Below are 22,169 nucleotides of genomic sequence, written 5' to 3' on the forward strand. Positions count from 1 at the left end.
CAAAGAAATAATAATCAGGACAAACACTGCAGCTGTGCTCTGACACACAACCTCGACTGTTTGCTTGGCTAAATGCTCTACTCTGATTAATGTTAGACAAAAATAGGAGTATTTTGATCTTTTTCATGAAGGCTGCATACATTGCATTTATTTTTCACTGCTTCTGACTGCATGCAGCACAGTTAATTGTCTCATAATGCCGGGGGAAAAGGAGAGGTACCCTCCTCGACACTAACATTTTCTTCTTGCTCCAGTAGACACTAACATTTTCTTCTTGTCTGCAAATAATTACAGACAAAGTGCAGCAAGATGAAATTGCAAGGCACAAGGCAGAGGGAGCCTTCAATACAGACTCAGAAGTACAGGTATCATGTATGAATCAAAGGTACATGGTCTCCAAATCTCTTCAGGGAAGACTCTCAGTATCACACTCTTGTCGCTTAATGGATCAATATTTGAAAGTTAGTGTAAATACTCTTTACAGATTATGAAACAGCTGTGACAAAATTGAAATTATTTGAGTATTTCTTAGGAAGATAATTAAATAAAGTATTCCAGTGGCTGGGAGGAAGAAGAGAAGGTAGAACGAATGAAAGAAAGGCAGAAAGATGCATAGAAATGTGACATAAAATAATCAATATACACGAGTACCTAAGCTGGCACTTTCTTTTTTAAAATCAAATTTTTCAAAAATTGCAAAATATTTAGGGAGGTTTCCTGCAAATTCATCTAAATTTAAAAAATAGTGCAGTCTTTTTACGAGCTATGATCAGCACTAAAATAAAAATCAGTATCTTTCTACAGCTAGCACTCAAAATATCTACAAAACCCATGAAATCGTGACATTTTAAAGATATCTATTCCACATCTCTAAAAACTGCACTGCTTATTAGATATTCTGCTGTATTGCATGGAGTTCTTTTATATCTCATTTTATGACTGAATTTTTACTACTTATATGCCAGTGTCACAGGTAAACTGTAGTAGCATAGCTCAAGTGTGAGAGAGAAAAATATTCTAGAATTAATAAAATCTTCACTTCTTTGTTAATGCCTTGAAAACTCAATCAAGCTTCTCTTCAAACTCAAATAGCACATTTTATGCATTTTATTCTCTCACACATGGATGAAACCCCTCATATAATGATATGTATTTTCATACAAGCAGACACTGAAATAAAACCTGTCAGGAAAACATCCTGTCCTTCAGGAATGTGTCAGTGTGAGGAACAACATATCCATTGCTGCGGCTAATTATTATTATTTCATAGTAGGAAATCAGGTTTCTGGTGAAAAGTCAACACCTAGGCTATTTCAGCTAAGAAAAGCAGAAAAGGAGAGGAAGACACTGTGAGTGTTTCAAATTCCTGGCATTCCTTAAGTTGAATATATTTCAGTCTCCATTTCTTACAAACTACCACGATTCCTCTTCTCTGTGTGGTACACCATGGCAGCCTCTCACGTACAATTATTCCTGAGAGAGGAGCAAAAGAGCTTCATGTACCTGCACAATAACTTCCTGGAGGCACTGCTGTGGCACTACAAAATACAAATATACTGAGGTTTGGACAAAACATTTGAAATTTTGCCTGAAGGGGGCTTGGGGATCACTCTCCATGTACTACACTTTTCAAATAAAATTGCTATTTTCTGATAAAAAGCATCTGCACTCTGATGTGCAAATACATGATTTTGTCTTTTAAGCAAAAGTAAAACCTTCTTAGATTAATTATTTTTGTATTTGTTCCCAGAGCTCCTTTTTACTTATATGTACTTTAAATTAGCAGTTCACATACACTTAAGACCAGATTATATTTGCTTTTCCACAGCTGCTTCTCAGGTTAGCTAAGCCCACTACTTTATTTTTCCTTAGTGGGTTTCACATTGCACTCTGTGGCTCCTTCCACCAGGCACACCCCTTGTAAGTTAAGTCCTGATTTCACAAAAATCAAGGCAGATTTTATCACTTTCCTGAAAGGAGTCCTCTACTCACAGAAAATGGTATGAACAAATTAATAAACTTGGGATGTCGACCTCCTGCTTACCTGATTTTGCACTCAATTTGGCACAAAATCAGATGAAAATCTGAATGTTGTGAGGGTGGAAACAACCCTCAACAAACAGATGTTTCTCTGAGCTCTTTGCATAAAGGATAGTGTCAATTTGTCCTTTCCCCAAGCAAAACCCAAACCAAACAAATCCAATAATGCCCTTTAAATTAAATCACTGTAAATTTTTTGTTTGTGGGTATTAAATACAGTTGGATGTCATTTGTTTATCAATGTCTGAAGATTAATGACTGCATCTACCCAAAGGATTTCCTCAATAAGCTATGAGGCAAGTCACACATCAAACAAATGCTCCCTTTATGGACCAATTTAAAAAATATGAAAATAAGTTGCTACGAAAGGTGATAATGCAGCAACTGAATACTTCAAGGTGTAGTAGAAGCAGACTCACCTGTAAATGACAAATAACTATTTTGATGATAATATTATGAAATTGTTTTTCTTCTTCCTGGCTACTACTAAACGCATGCTCAACAAACCCTCTCTCTATGATGTCCTAGCAGTGTGAGCCATCATAAATTGCTAATCTCTAGGTAGCCATTTCCATATTTTTTGTAACAGATGGTAGAACAGTGGTGCCATTAAATATCATTTATTCTCATATGATCCCCTATTGGTATGTTGTTCCCTTGCACATTAATGGAAACTCTGGTGGGACCTGTGTCTCAGTAGCTCAGATATTCAGTACAGATTTTAGGAATACTGTACTACATTTGGGGAAAAGAATATTATCATCAGCAGATGGCAAGGCAGCACATAAGGAATGGGCCCCTGAAACTGGCTTCCAACAGGAAAATTTCTGAGGCCTGTGCAGGACATAACATTAATAATCTAAATGAATACATTTTAATTGTTATCTTGCCCATGAGCTGTATCTAAAAATGCTTTATTGGGTAAAATAATGTACAGCTACCATAAAGTAAAAAACATCAGCAGAAGGGGACATACCTAGCAGCTGAAGGCAAGATGCAGTGCCTGTATTTGGCTGAATTAGAGACACAGAATTTGTTCATTACTATATATAATTATAGCAATGAACTGATTCTTGACACCTCAGGAACCTGCTAGAGTCAGCTCTCTGCAGGCAGCTCTTCTTGGTTAGTGACAAATGCAGTCATGACAGCAGATATCCAAGACAACTCTACCCAGGCCAGGTCACATCTGGCAGGGTTCATTTATGACCTCGTGGACTCTGGAGTTGCCTACAGTGCAACCTGGGGAATGGATGCAGTGTGGGATAGTGGCTGAGCAAACAAAACCTGTCAAATATGGGCTCCTCAGGGTTTCTCTGCTCTGCTCTCCTCAACCCTTCTAGTTTTAGCATCCTGGCTCTGGCATACCTTAGCACAAATATAGCTCATTCAAGCAAGGCTTCATTCACTTCCATTTGGCTCCTACTCAAACCAGGCGGGATATACTCATTAGATCTCTGGGAGACCAAGTGGGCCTGACAATAGTAACATCTGCTCTCTACTTTGTTCCACTTCTTGTCATATCCTGTGGTTTCCTTATTCTTGTAGTGGCCCAAAGCCACGATAAAGAGGTAAGCTCATGTTACTTTGGAAATGGCAAGATGCAAAGGTTTACTTCCCCAGCAAAGAAGGCTGTTCTGGAAGACAAAATACTCCTCCAGTTTGAATAATAAGACTGGAGAGTAGAAATAAAAGATGTCCAATCAGCTAATGGTTGGAATCAACACTGTCCATCACACTTTGCTGAGATGCCTGAGTTTCTTGTACAAAGTGAGTTCCAAAGATGCCTCACTTTCTGTACAAAATAAAAAGCTGCAAAGTTCTCCAAATTCACAAGGTTTCCAGGTGAATACAGTCAGCACAGCTCGGTTTGATGACTGGCTTCAGTCAAGGGTTTGCATTTCAAGTGGAAAATGGATTCCAGACAGAGAGACCAAAGTAGCAAAAGGACTTCAGGACAGTCATGAGCTACTTCAGCATGAAAGAGTTTCCTCCTGTTTAAATGTAAGATTTGGTGAACAGCAAGACCTTAATTGCCAAGGCAAGAGAATTTTTCTTGAGATGAAAGACAACCTGGGAGAGGTATCAGAAGATCCAAAAGATCTCATAATAACACTATCCTGTCTGTATTTCAGTAATGTTTTATTCTTTAGGTCAGTTTAACACATTTCCCCAAGCAAGAATGCATCTTCGTTCGAAACTGGGTATATAGTTTGAAAGACAATCACTAGTATGTCTCATCGGTATACAGCTTGTCCCAACATTTAAATATTGTAAGTGTGGGGGAATGGAAAGAAAGAAAAATAAAACATTTTCTGAACTAGGTTTAGCTTCAGCTTAAAGCCACTGGATTTCTACGAGTGTTACCACCCACTAGCAAGTGCTTTCAGCAGTCAGAAATCTCCCTTTTATTTTTTTTGGCAAGCATGCATTAACTACAGCCAAGTCATGTCTTACACCTTCTCAGACCCCTTGCTTGGGTCAATAACAAGGGTACAGCAGCAGGTTCCTCTGCTTCCTCATCAGAGATCTCCCATTCTCAGAAAATACCACGAAGATGCTCCACTATCCTGCAGTGACAGATTTAGCTGTCACCATACTGTGGAGTTTGAAAGTCTGATGAAGAGCCACATGGAAAAAGATACTTATCAGTACAACGCTTTAATAAAAACAAAGGTGAAAAATACAAAAGCCTTCCCCATCTAGAATGCTTAATTATACATCCCTGTTCATCTGGCCAGGGGGATGTCAAGTAAGACTCCAAAAATAGCAGCTGGCTCAGCTGTCTGCTCAGATATAATTTAAAAGTCAGCATGCCTAGAAGTGCATATTGTGTGCTGCCAAACACCTGGCTCAGGACTTTGTCAGGTCTGCTTTCCATTGTTTATTGTTTCTTTTGCTTCTCTGAGAAATTAGTTACTTCTTCTGCAATCAAGATTTAGTCCAGAGAAAGCAAATCAAAGCAAAATCTTAGGCCTGACTCCTCTTCAGGAGGATGCTCCAGCTGCTCTGGAGAGTTCCTACCTTGGAGCAGCATGATTTATCTAAAAGGAGCAAAAATGATTTCCTGGTTTTCCACTCTGCAGCACCCATTTTATTTCATGCTGAGGCAAATAAATGCATCTACTGCTGTCTTGCTCCTTCCACTATAATGTATAGCAGGTTAAAGTCACAGTTCAAATCTCAGCAGGTTTCAGATTCGAATGCTCGTTATATATCAGGGGGTCAATGTTCTAGCAGGGAAACACAAAAGCAATCTTCAAGAGGCATGAAATTTCTTATGTTTAGAAACTCTTCATAAAGGTCAGGGGTTTTTTAGCTTTTATAAAGGCAACCTCCAATTTAGAATACTACCAAAATAAAAATTTCTCATGGATTAAAAACCTAAGCAACTGAACCCCCAAACCAACAAACAGTAGGCAGTTTAGTGGGGGAAACTTGTAAGCATATTCTATTATTATTATGGAATTAGGAGAAACAAGTAGCTCTGTGAGCTGCCAAGCTAATGATGCATGATTTCCAACATCTTTCTCCCATGAGGGTTTTCCAAAATCTAATAAAAGTGTATGCTTCCTTGACTTCCTTCTTGTGGGCTTTAATTGGTTTTTTTCCCTCAGCCTGGCATAAATTTTCATAGAATGTGTAATTTGTAATACTTCTGAGACTTCTCTGTCTCTGTCCAAGATGTTTGAAATGTGTCTGCTTGTTCAAAATCATTGGGAGTGTGTGTGGGGAAATGGAGATAAACACCCACAGCACAACTTGCTTAGGTCTTCTTCCCTGAGACCTCAGCTGAAATATTTTAAAACTGCATTTAGTTGTCCTTGCATTGGTTTGTAGGACCCAGTGGTGCAGTGCCCTGCAGTCTCAGACTGCAACCCCAGTGTTTCCCAGCAGAACACCCCACTCTGCTTGAGTAGTGAAAAATGGAATGTGGTTTATGAAAAGAGCCAGGCACCAGTAACAACAGATGCTCCTGAGGTTCCTGTGCAAACCTTGGCAAAAGAGTATCTGATAACCAAACATTAGAGAAAAGATAGATTAACATGCACAGCCAGGCTATTCAATACAAATCACATTCATAAGCCAATATTTACAGAAACATCTTCCTGAAGAAATCTCCTTATAACTATAATTTTTGAAAGCAAATAGTGACCCCAGGGATATAAAGGATCCAAGCAAATAATCACACTGTCTGGAAATCAAGCAACCAATAAAGTCTAACACTTAAAGTGACAATTAATTTCTGATTTTTATTTTTTTTAATGTTTCCAGACCCCTTACCATTCCTTTCTACTCATTTTAAGTGAAGGTTTCACAGGGCTAATTCAGACAGTATTTCAACCACAGCAGCCTATGACAGCAAGACATTTCTTGTCTACTTCCATTATTCATCATTTCTGAACCACTCGAGGTTAAAATATCTTTTTGTCAGAGAAAGTATGGCAAATCCTATCAGTGAGTGGTCTAGAAAGGACAGTGAGTGAGCACAATTTTCACATGTATGTTCAGTGTTTCAAACTGTACTTTCAACACTCATCTGGCATTTCAATCTGCTCAAGCACAATTAGGAAGTTCACCAACTAGCTCTGGGTGGCTGGAGTGTCACTGAAAATGCAGAGAATGACAGACTGTGGGATGGCCTTCTCAAATTCATGCAGCATCAGAGCACAACAAAGGTCAGAACCCAAGGAAGGCTTTGAATATTCATGCTGTGACTCTAAAACTTCCCACAGAGACTGAACCAAAACCTATGGAAGCCAAAAAACTGTTCCCATTGAACTTAAAAGGCTTGGGATCCAAAGTAAAAGAAAGTTAATGCACATACTGTTTCATAGGAAGAATACAAGACCTTTTAGCAGATATTTCTTGTATAGCTGTATATGAATTTTGCTGTCTAGGCCTCAATTTTGTGCTCTTGTGTACACCTATGAACCAAGCTCCTAGAACCTTTATTCATGCAATGCTCCAGTTGAATCAATAAAAATTTTAAACAAATAAAATTACTGGATTTGGCATTCAACAAGAAAGATTTTTTTGAAGACCACCCATCCCAGCAACCTGCTTCAGTCAGATGTCTGTGGTTCAAAAAAGAAATTAGGATGGAATCTGAAGTCCAAAATCCAGTTCCATTTTCATTCTTATCTGATTATACTCAAACCATTAAAACTTCCTGAACTGTGAAACAGGAAAGATTTAAGCCTTCTTGCCCTACTTCCTGTCCCCAGCTCTTCACATAGACAGTGCTATACACGTTAAAATTATTACCATTCTTCTCTATCTGCGTCACAGTTGCAAAAATATCTCATATCCAGACAACTTTCTTCCAATCCACATGCACACTGTTGAATGCCCGGATGAGATCCTCCCCAGTAAAGATGCTTTTCATTGGCACGGCCAACCCACCAAGCAAATGGCATTCCATCTGGATGAAAGGGAAAAAGAGGGAGGAAAAAGAGAAAAGAGAAAAAGAGAGAGAAAGAGAACTTGATAAGCAAACTGGATTCTCCCGAGAATGAAGAAGAGAATGGAGGTGGACATGTTAGACAATATTGAAAGAAAAGATGCAAACTGCAAAGCAACAAACCACAAACTTTGCCCCAAGTTCCATTTTATGGAATACCTGTTGAGAAAGCAACAGTTCTGTTGTAATCCCGTTTGATTTGAGAAGCAGGTGTTTGCCTTAGGGCTCATGTGCCAGTTACTCAGGAGAACCTTGGCACCTTTCAGCTGCAAAGACATTGGGATGGAGAACCCAACACTGCTGTCTGCACCAGCTGTGTCCAGTGGTTTTTGTGTCACACTTGGGGGGAGATCTGATCACTGAGGGAGACTGAAAACAATTCTCCTGCCACAACTCACACTGCACAGACTGTACTGCACCACACAGTACTGGACAAGGACCCCTGTTAGTGTCAACTCATTTTGCAGGAGCCTCGAGCCCTTGATCAGGGTTTCTTACCTTAAGAGTCAGATACAAAGAACAAAAATCTACAGAAATAACACAATAACTGATCTCGTACTACAGATTTAAGACAGTTCCTATCAAAGCTAAAACCAAAATTTCTATTGGTTTCTCAGGGAGTAGGACTAAGAATTTTAATGTGTTCTCCATGGGTGAAATTTGTAAATGCAAAGCTCCATAAGATATTAAAAAAGGTAGGATGTAAGCTGGAAAAAATATTTCCCTGCTTGAGAATCAATTTATCCCTGTGAAGCTATTTTCTATCTGCAGGAGCTTTAAGATCTGTGTATTTATACAAACTGAGACAGTTTTTTGTTTAAATTTCTAAATCCATTATGCATCAAGCATTAAGTATTAATAGTCAGGTAGAGTAAGCAGAATCTGATGTAATGAAATTCAGATTAACATTTTTCTAAAACTGACTTTGTCTTCCAGCTCAGATAACTTTTTCATTGACTCCTTAATCCTTAAATCAAGAAATGTAATCAGTTATACATACAGGTAGATGGCAAAATTTAGCAAAATTGAGATATCAAGACTTTTTGATCAAAGGAGATTGGAAAAATAAACTGCATAGCTAATGTAGAGAGCTAATGCATCAATTTATTCTTCTGCTTTACTAACATTATTAGTAGGGAGTATTTCTCATTATACAAGGCAAGAAAGTCTAAATTATGAAATGCAATCAAGGTTAACTGTAGAGTGTAAGGGACTAATTAAAATGAGTTTTAGAATCACTTGGCAAAATTAATTCATGTTTATTTTTCTTCTAAGCTTAGACTGCTCAACTGTAAATTCATGAAAAAAGGAAAATAAAAATAGGAAGAACAACTCCATTCTCATGATACCAGCAATTAAGACATGACGAATTTGACCAATACCCAGTGGTACTCATTAGAAAAACACAATCCAAGTACATCCAAGGATTCATCTTACAAAAATGTACACATTTGTTTTAGGCCTCATATTATTGTCAACACATTTATACTTTCTTTTCTATTCAGCTGATTTTCTTGCAGAAGTTGATTGCTGCAGCCAGTGAAACAGTCCTATACTATATTATTGGGAAATTACTCGGTAGATCTTGGAATAGTAATGTTAATTGAATAAAAGGGTGATTTGTCTAGGAGTAGAAATAGATATTATACAGAAGTGCTTAATCTAATTTTAAAAATGCCCATTCTGGAAAAAAATATTTAGATAAAGATAAATTGTTCAGGCCAACAGCAAATAATGGTGTTCATTAATAAAATACAATCTGTGTCAGTTTCCTTTGGCAGAAGTTATTATATACTTAAACATAACAATGCAATAAGCAATCATTCACACGTATTAAGAATAAGTAATTTTCTGATGTCTTTTTCAGACCTGTTGCTATTTGTTTTATTGAGCAATATCAAGCAAACACATGTACATTCAGATTTATGATACAGACTGGGGAAGTGGTAGAAGCACCACAGTTTGAGTCATTTACAACTAAATTAAATACAATGCTAAAAAACAGAGCATTCAACATTATAAGGAACAATCTTAGATCGTAAAGGGAACAGGCTATAAAAAACCAGTGTCTTTTCCAAAGTTCTATTTATTAGGCAGAGTTCTGTCACCCTTTACTCAAGATGAGCTGATTGTTCTCACTAACTAGTCCCCTAGAAATCAGCTGTACAATTAACAAAAATTATGCCCTGATTCTTCAAAATTCTTTTCCACACAGTTAGTTTTTAAACATGTGAGAAATCAGAACTTTTCAGCAAAGCATTTACAAATGTACAGTACTTCAGCAACATCTTCAGAGTGTAGGAATCCTGAAACTTATCTTGTATGTCATACACCTGTAATGCTGAAGTAAAGCAATACTTCACAAACAGTGCCAATCAATCTGAGTTCTTTCCAGAAAATTTACACCATTATACCTTGGCAGAGCTGGAGGATGTCTTGCACTGAGATTGAGTTTGGCCACCTTGTGTTGATTCAGATTCTTTCTTCTAAGTCTGTAGATTTGTTGCAGTATCCTCACTTCTGTAATCATGGTATTACAGTTTTTTCAAAGCATTATCAATTCTCCACCAACTCAAAATGAATTAATTTCCCTTCTGTGGTGAAGCCACAGACCAAATCAATGACATTAAGCAAGTATTTAAAATGAGCCCATCAACTTATGGTAACATAAGTCAGTAGAGTTCTACTTTAATATTTCTAGGCTAAAAAGTCTATTAATAAAAAGTGCTACTAATTCTTCATTATGTGCTTACACTGTTCCGAGCAACACAGAATTTGGTAAAAAACATTGTCAAAGGCCTGCTGCATAATTAAAATTTTTTTCCATTAATTTTTTTCTATTTATAATGAGAAAAAAAGCTCTCTAAGAAAAATTTTTAAAGGTTGTCTTTGAAATTGGTGCTATGGTTTTGAAGGAGAACATGTGTGAAAAAAAATCCCAAACCAAGCGAAACAAACAAGTCCCAAGTAAATGAATTCACCAATAATAGAACAGGGACCAGTTTCTTCCCAATGATTTCCTTCTGCACTGCTTAAGCTGCCTTTGGAAGGTTTCAATTTTTATAACAAAGTCTTAAAAAAAAAATTTTTTTTTGGTTGTTTTTCCTGCAGAGAGCAGGATGACAGTAATGTCATTGTCTGGAAGCCTCTAGAAACAGCTGTGATATTTACACCACTGTTTTTAGCATAATTTAATATGGTAGTATAATAAATGTAACATAAGCATAATGTATTAATACATTATAATGATAATAAAATACTATACCCACAATTAATTATAAAATATAAAAGAACCAAGCAGACACACCAAATTTTGTATCAAACCAAGTACTCCTTTATGCTGCCAGGCACAGACTGTAGAAGGTAAGTCTGGCACAGATCTTCTGAAAGGAAAGAATAAGGGGTATCCTCTTCAGTAAACTCTCTGTTGGCCTATTCAACAGCTCAGTGTGTGCATCCAAAGAGTCAAGTAAGACTCTGGAAACCCTGACATATCCAATACTGCAATAGGTGGACAAGAACTCTGTCTGTGTCCATCCAGCAAGGCACAGAGGGTTGGGCTCTTCTCTGCTGCTAGTTCTCTGGCAGATTTGCTATAGCTGCTCCACCAGTGTGCTGAACTCAGCTGCCCATGGGCAGCTCTCTGCATGGAATCTGTAAGGAATTACCAAGTCTGGCCCTGACCCTATGGCTCACCAGCACAGAGGCTGAGGACTATGAAGAGCACAACAGACATGTGGAACTGTTTTCCAGTGATCCTTGGGAGATGCAGATTGAGATCAAATTCACCTGCACTGCATATCTGCCTCTTCTAGGGACAGGAACAGCTGAACATGTTTTTGATGTTCTTCTACCAGCTTACAAGAAAACAGCTGTCTTAAATCTCCCTCATACTGACAGTTCTCTCCTCTTCTGTATCAGGAGGCAATGACATTTGTAGCGAGATGTCATTTTTAAAGGTTTGAGCTTGCTCATGTTTTAAATGGCATTTTTTAAAAACATTATTTGCATAGGCACTCAGAAGCTGAAGGAAAGGCAGAAACAGCCTATCCCAACAGCATTTATACACACTAGACACTTATCACTATGTGTATAAATTCCAAGCAACTTCTGTGGACTCAGTTTGCCTTTATATAGGCAGAAAGTCTTAGCATTGACTTTTATGTTTATACAGTGTGAGTTAAAACAGAGCCATGCATTTTTAAAAGTATTATATTTAAAATATTTGTCAAGATTTATCTGCATGGTTTGTCAGGTTGTTCTTGCTATGGCAACAAACAAAAATCTAATTATGGAAACACAGCAAGATAAATTGGATCCTGTGTTAAACTCCCATGCTATATAAACCTAAAGCCTGACACAGCACTTGCATACCCCTAAGACAGTCAAGGTTTTTGGGGTACACAAGTTATTGAAACAGGTCAGTTAAGGGTCTTTTTCGCCATCACATCAGATCAATCTATTTGCATTTTTCTGTTGAAGCACTGAAAGCATATTGTATTGAAACAACATTCTCTTGGCAATCTTCATGTTAATTTTTTTTTCTCCAAATTCAAACCAAGTTAAGCAGAACTGAACTTGTTAAACCTTACATCTATAAATTTTACTGATGCAGATGTAAATTAATTTACATCTATGCTGTTTTCTTTTAAAAGGAAAGAGTAATATCAAGAGGTAGTGAAAATTAGGAAAATACCAATTTGAAGAATTGCATAGAGAAATCAAAGCCAATTATTTGAAATCTCACTCAAAAACATAAAATATGTTTGCACTAACCACCTCAACAATATCAAATCCTGCAAATGGCTCACCTGATACACTGAACAATAAGTTAAACAAGGAGTTAAGAGATTTTTTTCATGCATATATCTGTATATATACACACACACCTATGAGGCAATTTCAGCCTGAATAGCGGAATTCAGAGGCTAATCCGGAGAATAAATTATCATCCTCGATAATCAATTTTTAAAAGGTTCTTGAATAAATGGAGAAGGCAGTAACAGAGTGAGAAGGGAAAACTGACTCAATATTTTTTGCAAGGGATTACCAAGATGCTGTTTGCCCATGCTTGATTTTTTTCCATTAAAATATTTTTATAGCCTTTTATATTGGAATTTTTAAACATTAAATTGACATAAAACCAAATTCTTCCCATTTGACCTTTCAACAGGAAAAAATTATAGTTTTGATAAATCAAAGAAAGATTATTTGTAATAATTCTGGACAAAAAAAAGGGCAAATTGGAGAAATATTCCATACTTAGTTGAAAACACATAATTAATATCTTCTTAGAGGCTGTTTGTTCAGTGAAGAACTCGGTGGTATTAATGACTCAGAATCTGTATTGGTTTAAACAACAACTCCCACTGCTGGGAAAATAAACTGATAACACAAAGCGGGGTGAGCTCGGGCTGTGCTGCATTAACCACAATGTACTGCCTGTTGTTTGGAGTGGATGCTGGGATTTAACAGTGAAAATGGTGCTCTTTGGTTTGCAACCCTCAGCAAGGGTCTCGAGGCTCTGCCCCAGCCATGTGGCAGCAATTCCCACCCCTGAGATGGCAGGTTCTCTGCACCTCACAAACGACCCTGCTTTTAACTCAAGATCAGGTTACCTTGGAAAAAAAAAAAAGTGAAACAGACCAGGGCAAAAATGAGAATCCCCAGTGACATTGTTCCTCTGAACATTATTTACTCAGTGAGCCACCAAGTCACCAGTTGGTTTTGTACCACACTGCTCTGCTCCCATGTGGACACACACCTGTTTTATGCCTGTCTCATCTTTTTTAGAACAGCCATAATGACTATCTAATACTTCCTTTATTTAAAACCTTCCCCATGGCAATTGTGCCAATTTTATAGTCCTTCTTCTTTCTTGAAACTGTAACTCACATACCACTGCCCTCATTTTCAGAGATGACAAGGATGGTTGTGTTGAAAATCACAGGTGGTCAAACACTGCAGCAAGACAGTCACTTTTTGTACTGAGTATCAACTGTGCCAGCCAACATTACTAAGAATCTCACTGAATTAGATTAAAATTTCTGCTCAGGTTCTGCAATTTTTATTCAAATCAGCTATCCAAAAGTGAAGTATTCCTGCTAATGTCACTGCACCTACCCAATGGGCAAGATCTGGTCACAAAGTTTGCTCCTCATTCTAAAATTATTTTGTTTTGTGTGGTTAGGAAAAGGGGAAAGAAAGGCAGTACTTTGCTGACATTTTGTTTCTTGCTATAGAGCTTTGCTGCCAAGGTGCACTGCTTGCACAGAGACCCAGGCTGAAGTAATTGCTTAAAAAAAAAAAAAAAGAAGAGAAAAAAGCATGTAGTAGCATTTGTCTGCTTCTCTTAAGCAGAGAAACCACTCTCCCTCTGGAGCAGCTGTTGTTGCAGTGTGCTCTGCTCTTCTGGAGTTGTTATGATATTCTCATAGATGAGAATGGGCAGAAAGAAGGTAAATAAACATGGACCTTTGTTTCTTCTACATTTAGCAGGAGCCTAATGAGCAGAACTGCTGAGCTGCAATGACAGAGTTAATGCCACTGCACATTTACAGTGCTTCAGCAAAAGCAAAATCATCATCAAGCCTCTGAGAGACAGATTTGAGGATGAGCATAAGGATGTCAAACCCAAACACTTTTAGTGCTGAGGAACATTAAATCTACATCCAAACTAAAATTTTATGCCTCATGAATGTCCCTGTTGAAGGCCTAAGAAGGCTGAAAATATTATGAGTACTTGCATTCTCCTCTGCCAGCCCAGGCTGGTTTGTTTTCCCAATAAATTTCTGGCCAAGTGACAAATTTCCTGAAAGATGCAAGTGGGACTCTAGCCAACGACAGAAACTATGTGAACAGCTGAAGGCAGGCAGGTTGGGGAGGAAAAACAACAACAAACAAACAACCCAAAGAAGATTATAGTTTTTAGGGACAAATGACAAAACAGGAAGTGGCAGCTTTGAATCCTCAGCAGTTTTGCTGAAGATGAACTGGATATCCTACACTGCTGAAACAAAAAAAAAAAAATTATGTAATTTCCTTATTTTCTGCATTCCAGCTCACCTTCACTTCAAAACTGTCCCTCTTGCTTTCAACTCCTTTTCCTCTTCCTCATTCCTCTTTTCTTTTCCCATTTTCTCTGTTTAGCCTAAATCCTCCAGGTAAATTCAGATAAACAAGTCTGACACTGCCTTAACAGATAAGCCTATGACATTGATGCATGTTCTGCCACATCTTTACTCTGTACTGGGACCAGAAACCCATCAGTGCCCTGGATTCAATTGCAAGTGAATAATGACCATGGATAAGCCACAGTGGGCTCCAACACAATCCTGCCTAGGCCAGAGGAGCAGCTCCTGCTCAGCAGATGTCTGGACATTTTTCCCTGTGTCACAGGTACAGCCAGTAGGAATAATGGCAGTAAGATGAAGCCATCACTTCTTGTCCTCCCACTGCTCAACCAGCTCTTACATGTTCATTCTCATTCTCATCCTTACTCACCAGTACCCTCTCACCCCTTTCCACTGGAAGGACACCTCATGAGGTGGCCCAATAGAGTGCCCAGGAAATGGTCTTTCATCCTTAACCAGCTCTTCTGCAGAAGTATAAAAATGGTTAATGAGAATAAATAGTAGTGAGTGCTGAATAATTATATTAATAAACAGAAGATAAACCAGATTATGTAATTCCAGTTCTTGTGAAAGTGCCTTGGGACACTGAAGGATCATATGTGATTTTCAGGTTCTCTGCACCTGCAGCAGACCAATATTCAGGGGCTCTCAAGGGCCTGAGGAAGACAGCAGGAGTGACATTTGCAGCCACCCTGAGGGCAGACAGTGACACAGCCCACTCTCTCTGTGTCTGAAGTCTTATCCACATTATCTTATGAGATAACTGGTTGAGATGCCCACATGAAATGGGGGAAAGCATGGAAGAAATGAGTGAGTTTATAACTTTAGACACATCATATGCTCTTTTGAGCTTTCTTTTTAAAGCATTTTATAATGGATGTGAAAGAGCCAAAGGGAAAGGAGAGAGCACTGAACTAATGCACCTTATAAAATACTGCAAGGTGAGAGTAGTAGTTTATCACAGCAGTTTTTGTTCTTAAATGCTATTTAAGTTTTCATAGATGAAAGCACTTTCAGAGGCTAGAAATAAGATTGCAGAGGACAGAGGGGAATAGTTGAAGCATCAATGACTATGAAAGGTGCAGCAAACCGTAAACCAATCATTTCACCACAAGAAAACTTGGTATTCAACTATTATTCATGGAAATGTTGAAGTGAGAAAACTTTTACAGAACAGTAAAACCACATTATAAGCAACTGTCCCAGGAAAGCCTTCCAGAAATAAGCACTTTGTAGCTCATTCATTTCCAATTATTTTCCAGGAATAATAAAGGGCAGATCCAGCAACCAGAATAGAAGCACCCAGCTCCAGTGAAATCAGGGTAGTCCTGCTGATTTGTACTCACTGAGCATCAGGCTGTTCACAGGAAGACAGAACAGCTGAGGCTGAAGAGGACCTCTGGAGACAGTTTAGTCCAGCCCCCTGCTTCTAACTGTGCTGGAACAGATTCAGAATGTAAGAATTCCTTAGCAAAACTCTGCAGCTGGGTCAGGCAAAAGCACCATCTGCAGGTATGCAGCAAGTGGTATGCAGGCCTGAAAGATCTATTTTTAAAGAGGGTAAAAAAGAAAAGTTAATTATATATTTGATCCATTTGCTCTTGAATTATCCATCTCCACAGCTCAAACCCTTGGGAAAGGGCATGGATAAAGAGTAACAGAGGGATCACCATAGCTGCAGCACTTTGCAGCTCGTGCACTCCCTGGGGTGCAGTGATGGAACCCCCAGCTCTGCACAGCTCCCAGGCTCAGGTACTCTCAGCTGCCTATCAGCCTGAGCCTTTCACCAAGAAAGCCCAAAAAACATCAGGGCTACAGCCTGGCCTAATGGTGGTCTGTGAAAGTCAGGGTATAACTCAGAGCAGGCTGCTCGTTGTATGAACACAAGCCAGCTGGAGTTGAGTTGAATTTATAAAAAGATTGATCCAATTCTTGCTAGAAATCATGGACATTTGCCTGGATTATGCCCACAATGAAATGCGACTTGATAAACTAGAAAAAGAAAATAGATAAAATGGGGACATTTGGGACATTTAATAGGAGACTGGATGAGTTACAGAAAAACATGCTGTGGAAAGCAATCTTCTCTTGGTCCTTTGGGAGAAACTACATACACTAATAACAGTTCTTCTCCCCTCCTTTATTTTGAAAAGTGTCTGAGTAAAAATGGAATTACCTTACTCAACAGAACTGTTTCCTGTATATGCAGTTTTAACTACCAGCATTAATAATGAGAAAAGGATCCTTATTATTTCTTTTTTTACCCCTGCTCACATTGCACCAACATAGTCATTAGTGGCTTAAATGGACTGTCTTCAGATCTGACAACCCTCCACAAAAGACAGATTAATTTTGTTCCCATTGTACTTGCAACGGCAGCTTCTAGGAATAACAAAAACTAGATTCAGGTATAGAGAATCTTTATTAGCACTATTGATTCACGAAGCAACAAGAACACACCTTGTCCTTCAGCTCCTAGGTTAATACAGCACGGCTGACAGTAGGAGAATAACATCTATTTACCTGGGGTGAATCTGACCAGAAAGTCATTTCCACAGCATGCCTTATTGGAGTGCAACCACTAATTGGCTCCTCTAAGTGGCTGATAATAATTACTAAATTTCAAGGCTCAGATTAATCTTAAAGAAATCAGAAAACATCATCAGTAAATACACTGAATATCTGATCTGGAATAAAAATAGAAAAACAGTCTTAATAGAATATAAATTAGAAGAGATAAAAACATATTGATAATCACTTTAAAGCTGAAATCCCCAATTAAATAAATTAGAGAATTTTCTTAAAACTCATAGTAGCATTCTCAGATATTATTGGGATGGTGCTTCTGTTTTGGAAAGACACTTTTGGAAAATTAGATCACATCTCAAGCTCCTCATCTCAAGTTTCCTGTAATGTTATCTGGGTAAATGAGCATGTTTGGTAAGAGGGAAGTCCAATATTACTCACCATGGCGTTTTAAATAAAAAGCCCAAGGTTTGGGTCTTTTGTTTCTTTTGCTTTGGTTTGGGTTTTTTTGTTTGTTTGTTTTTTAATGGGAAAAAAAAAGCTGTAAAGTCCCTGTGAAGAGTATGCAATATATCCACCGCCTTCTACAAGACAGGCATTTTAAAAAACCCCAAAATGACACTAACACCCAGAAAAGAGTTTAGAGGATAACACAGGCACATTTCTGAGTCTTACACCAATTATGAGCCAGCAAGGCATCTTGGACAGAGTATAAACCACACTCGAAGCCTCTCCTCTTGCCTTTTTGTCACATCCCTACTGAACTGAAATCCCACAGGGCCGGTTGAACTGGATTGCTTATTTTTTGTTCTCAAAGCATGTTAGTTGGCACCAGACAACTCTGAGTTGTACTTCCTATGATCATAAAGTTCAGCACAGCAGTGGAGAAAGTCTGGTTTTAAGCTTTATAAAAAAACCACCAACAAAAACCCAACCAGCCAACCAAAAAAAATGAACAAAACCCCCTCCAATAACTGTTGAACTGCATTCCAGTATTTCTGAGAGGCATAACTGCAACTCATTAAACTTCTTTATAGTCTGATGTGTTGCAACACATTACAGAGCAATGGTAAATAAATAACTGCTGATTTGACACTGCTTTCAACAGCAGAGCAATTCTGCTTTCCTCAATGTTACAATTAATGCCAGCAGTTAATGCCTTAAGTGGTGGAATCGGAAACTCAGCTACGATAAACACATGCAGTCAGATTTCAACTTAAGGATAGACCCAAAGTGCAGCATGGCGTTAGCTCAGCTGTCCCTGTCTCAGGCTGCAATTACAGTGCTGTTGGTCAGAGCAGCAGGGGCACCATTTGTCATCCTAAGGAAGGCTGGAGTGCTGTGAAATTGGGCACTTTGGAAAAATGCAGCTGTAGCAGAACATATGTATAGGCAAGACCATGAAATGAACTGGCTCCAAGCCAGCATGTAAAGAGAAAAACAAGAGAATGTAAATGAAAAAAAAAATCATAAAACACTGTACTCAGAAGATGCTTCTATTGATATAGTCTGACCAGCCTTAAAGGTCAGGATGACAACAATCTGTCTTCTCTGTGGAATTGCTTAATCAATTTGCAGCTCTTTTTTCTTCACCCTGTTAGCAACAGGTTTACATCTTTCAAATGGATCTTCTATTTTTTGCTGTTTAATTGGTCTCACGTTCCTGTATATCTCTCTATACAACTGTAACAAGCATGGGTGTATATTTACATTCCTGCACACACTGTAGTGGATAGAATATGAACTGCTCAGCTCTGCTCTGTAGCTCTACTGTCACTAACAGAGATTATTATGCAGCTGAAGACAGTTTTCTGCTCCTGGAGCTGAAGGAAGAACTGAGCTGTGCTTTAGCACTGCAGTGACTACTGGAATGGGCAGAGGCTGCAGAGGAATAGAAACCATGCAACCATGAGAAGCCCTAGTCCTTCCTCTCTTTCCAAAAGCTCACCAGGCTTATGTGTTTTCTGTATTTAATGGCAGGAGAAAGAACCAGCATTGGAGTAATTCTGTCAATCTACAAGCATCATGAAGTGAGAATCAAGATCTTTATATACAAAATAACTCTCTACCAGAGGCATTTCATCACAGCTGATGAGAAAAACACTTCTGTGGGTTGCATCAAGGCTGTGAATCAAAAGTCCCTGAGACTGTCATATCCATCACCGTCTTTGCTTCGAGCAGTAGAGCTCCTTAATTAAGTGTATTTTCCTCATGCCAAGTATAACTTAGTACAAATCCTGTCAACTACTGGCTTGAAGAGATGCAGGTAGTGGTGTTTGGGTGGAAACAAAAAAACTGAGGCAGGTAAGTTTTTCTCTCAGACTGGTGTAGGATTTTGACAAGGTGTACATTAATACATGTCATTAGAGCTCTCCAAAAGCTATGCAAAAAGTAACAGGGCTCAGTTGCTTCCATTTAACTGTGTACATCATTTGCATGCTTTCTTTGCAAATATGGAGCCCCACGGGGACAGGCTTCAGGGGAAATGAAGTCATTAACAAGAATCAGACCCAAGCCTCATATTTAAAATGTAAATCCCTGAGGGACAAACTTCTTTTAAAAATATATGAAAACCCCTCCCTCTGAACTCTTCTCTCTACATATATGCTTCAGGCATATGTACACCTCCACAGTGCAAGTTTTTCTGTGCAGATTTATGTCAAGAAATTAATTAATACAAGTTACATGTTCATGGCTGTAATACACTTCCGAGGATTTTCTCCCATCTGAAGAGCAGAACAAATGCAAAGGCAAGTATTACCCTGATGCATACTTCATTACAGAACAGACTGCAGAAACAATCAGCAATAAGCAATCTCCTGCAAAGATAAGTGACAACTTCCCTCCCCTTATCTCAGTGCTTTTTTTTTCTGCCGTCAGTAAAACAGCATTTAGCAATGTGGATATGACACGTATTTTCCTCCACCCACATGCAACTGGTCAAGCTAAAGTGCATTTGCCCAGAGATCTGGGTAAGAGGTATCTGTATGATGCTGTAAATTCAGAGATACAGAAAAACTGATGTGTATAAATGAAGCCACCCCGTAGAACAGGAAGAAATGCATTTGTCTGAATTTAGGTTTCTTTTCCACACTGTGAGTAAAAGTTTTAACCATAAAGCTTTGCTTTTAAATGGAATACATAAATGACTCCCAAACAGCTGTCCTATTTAACACTACTATGTAAACATCTGCTCACATTCCTGCATGCAAATAAGAACATCAGCTTGCAAGTCTCTTAGACTCAGATTAGTCTTTATCAAGTCGTCCCAGAAAACACGGGGGTGGAGGCCAACGACTGTGTGAAGTGGGAGGAAAGGAAATTCTTGAGCTTTTTTTGGAGAATTGCTCCTTGGAGAAAAGACGGCTGATGAAGAATACAAAAAACCTAACTACATGCAAAAACCATTTTTCAGCGTGTTTGCTTTAATGGAAGTTTCCGTTCCTGTCTCTTTGGGGTGGTTTCCTACTTCATCACATATCTTAACAGCTTGTTTTATAATTGGATTTTGTGTCAAATTTTTATCCTTTATTCAAACCATCCTTTGAAAGTGCCAGGGCCCCAGACCTGCTCCTGCTGAACTAAATAGGATTCTTGACATTGAGGCGAATGGAAACAAGACTGGGACGGCTGTACGCCTCATTAGATACACGATTCCACAGCACCCTCTGAAATTCTGCTGAACTCGCTCTTTCAAGCAAATAAAGCAGGTAAACTCAGAGGCCATGAAATGTCACTATTACATTTCAACACTTAAACCGAGGTACCTGATGAATTAGCCATCTTCTCGCCAGGCATCCTAGAAAACTGCAGCCCCTGAGGGATTTCCCCTGGCCATTACCACTTATTGCAAAGTCAAAGAGAGAAAGCTAAGGTTATTGTTTTGCCTGTGGAATCAAAATATGCTGAGAGTGCATGTTATTCCCCAGACTTAGAGGTTTATTGCATTTCTAATTCACACCTAAGGTCACCATATGTCAAGTGAGTATGCATTCTGCTACCATGGCTACGGTCATCATTTTAACTCTAATGCTAAATAGTTCTAGATTGGAACAATACGGTCTTGGAAACGGCACAATTTAGAGCTTATAGCAGAAGACTGGTCTTCTGATTAAAGATAGAAAAGAAAATGTTCTGGTTCTACCCTTGGATTTGTCAGACTCTCCAAAATCACAGAAGTGATTTAATCATGCTGAACTGTCATTTTCCTATCAGAAAGTCAAAGAACTGAAAGACATGAACAAGAGTGAACAAAGCTAGTAGAACAACAACAACTGCATCTTCTCCATTGAGGAAAGTTAATAAATTAATCAGTCTTGATTAAATTTAATTCAGCATTTAAAAATAAAGTATGAGGTTTAAAATTTGGTACTTGTATCCTGACAGGATCACACCATAGTGGAGATGCTTCCCTTTGCATAATGCATTAATGTGAATTTGACCACACAATTGTCATTCCTTGTCATTTAAGTAGTCTTACGGTTAAGCAGCCATAATTGTCCTTTGGGTGTTATCTTAAATACATTAAAAAAGAAATTGAATGCTTTCACCACATTATAGCTGGGACACTTTTTCAAAGCTAATTTCTATGTCTGTGAATTATTCATAATACACTTCAAACAGGCTCTTCCGGATAAGGTAATTGACCTTGTCTGCATGAAGCACCTACTACCTTGCCTTGGGATAATTTAATCTACGATGTGGTCCATTATTCAAAGGTAATGTCTTTTCATTAGGTTAGGCAATATATTATCACTCAACTAGTCACCTAATTCTGCATTTAGCGTATTCAAGTTTTCACTCTTTTTGTCATGGGTTACACTCATCATAGCAATATCTCACATTCAAGTAGCATGGTGTAACAGTAAGACAGCATTCTCTTGATAAATGGAAGTAGGGCTTTGAGGACTCTAATTTCACAATTTACTTGTGCATCTTAAACCTCAGCTGGCTTTGTTTTTTCCATGAGCGACGCCAGTAAAGGGTATCTATTCATTAAGCACCAG

At 38.4% G+C, this 22,169-nt stretch overlaps 1 protein-coding gene across 1 annotated transcript in view; it reads right to left on the minus strand.

Moving 5' to 3' along the window:
* The window catches only part of CNTNAP5 (contactin associated protein family member 5), a 277,200-nt gene that overhangs the window by 45,844 nt on the left and 209,187 nt on the right, over positions 1–22,169 (minus strand). The window contains exon 14 of the mRNA XM_085066882.1: positions 7,309–7,465. Coding sequence (XP_084923008.1) covers positions 7,309–7,465 — 157 coding nt within the window. The remainder of the gene's footprint in view (positions 1–7,308; positions 7,466–22,169) is intronic.

Source organism: Lichenostomus cassidix, chromosome 7 (genome assembly GCF_008360975.1).
Source record: "Lichenostomus cassidix isolate B80296 chromosome 7, HeHo_3.0, whole genome shotgun sequence".
NCBI lineage: Eukaryota > Metazoa > Chordata > Aves > Passeriformes > Meliphagidae > Lichenostomus > Lichenostomus cassidix.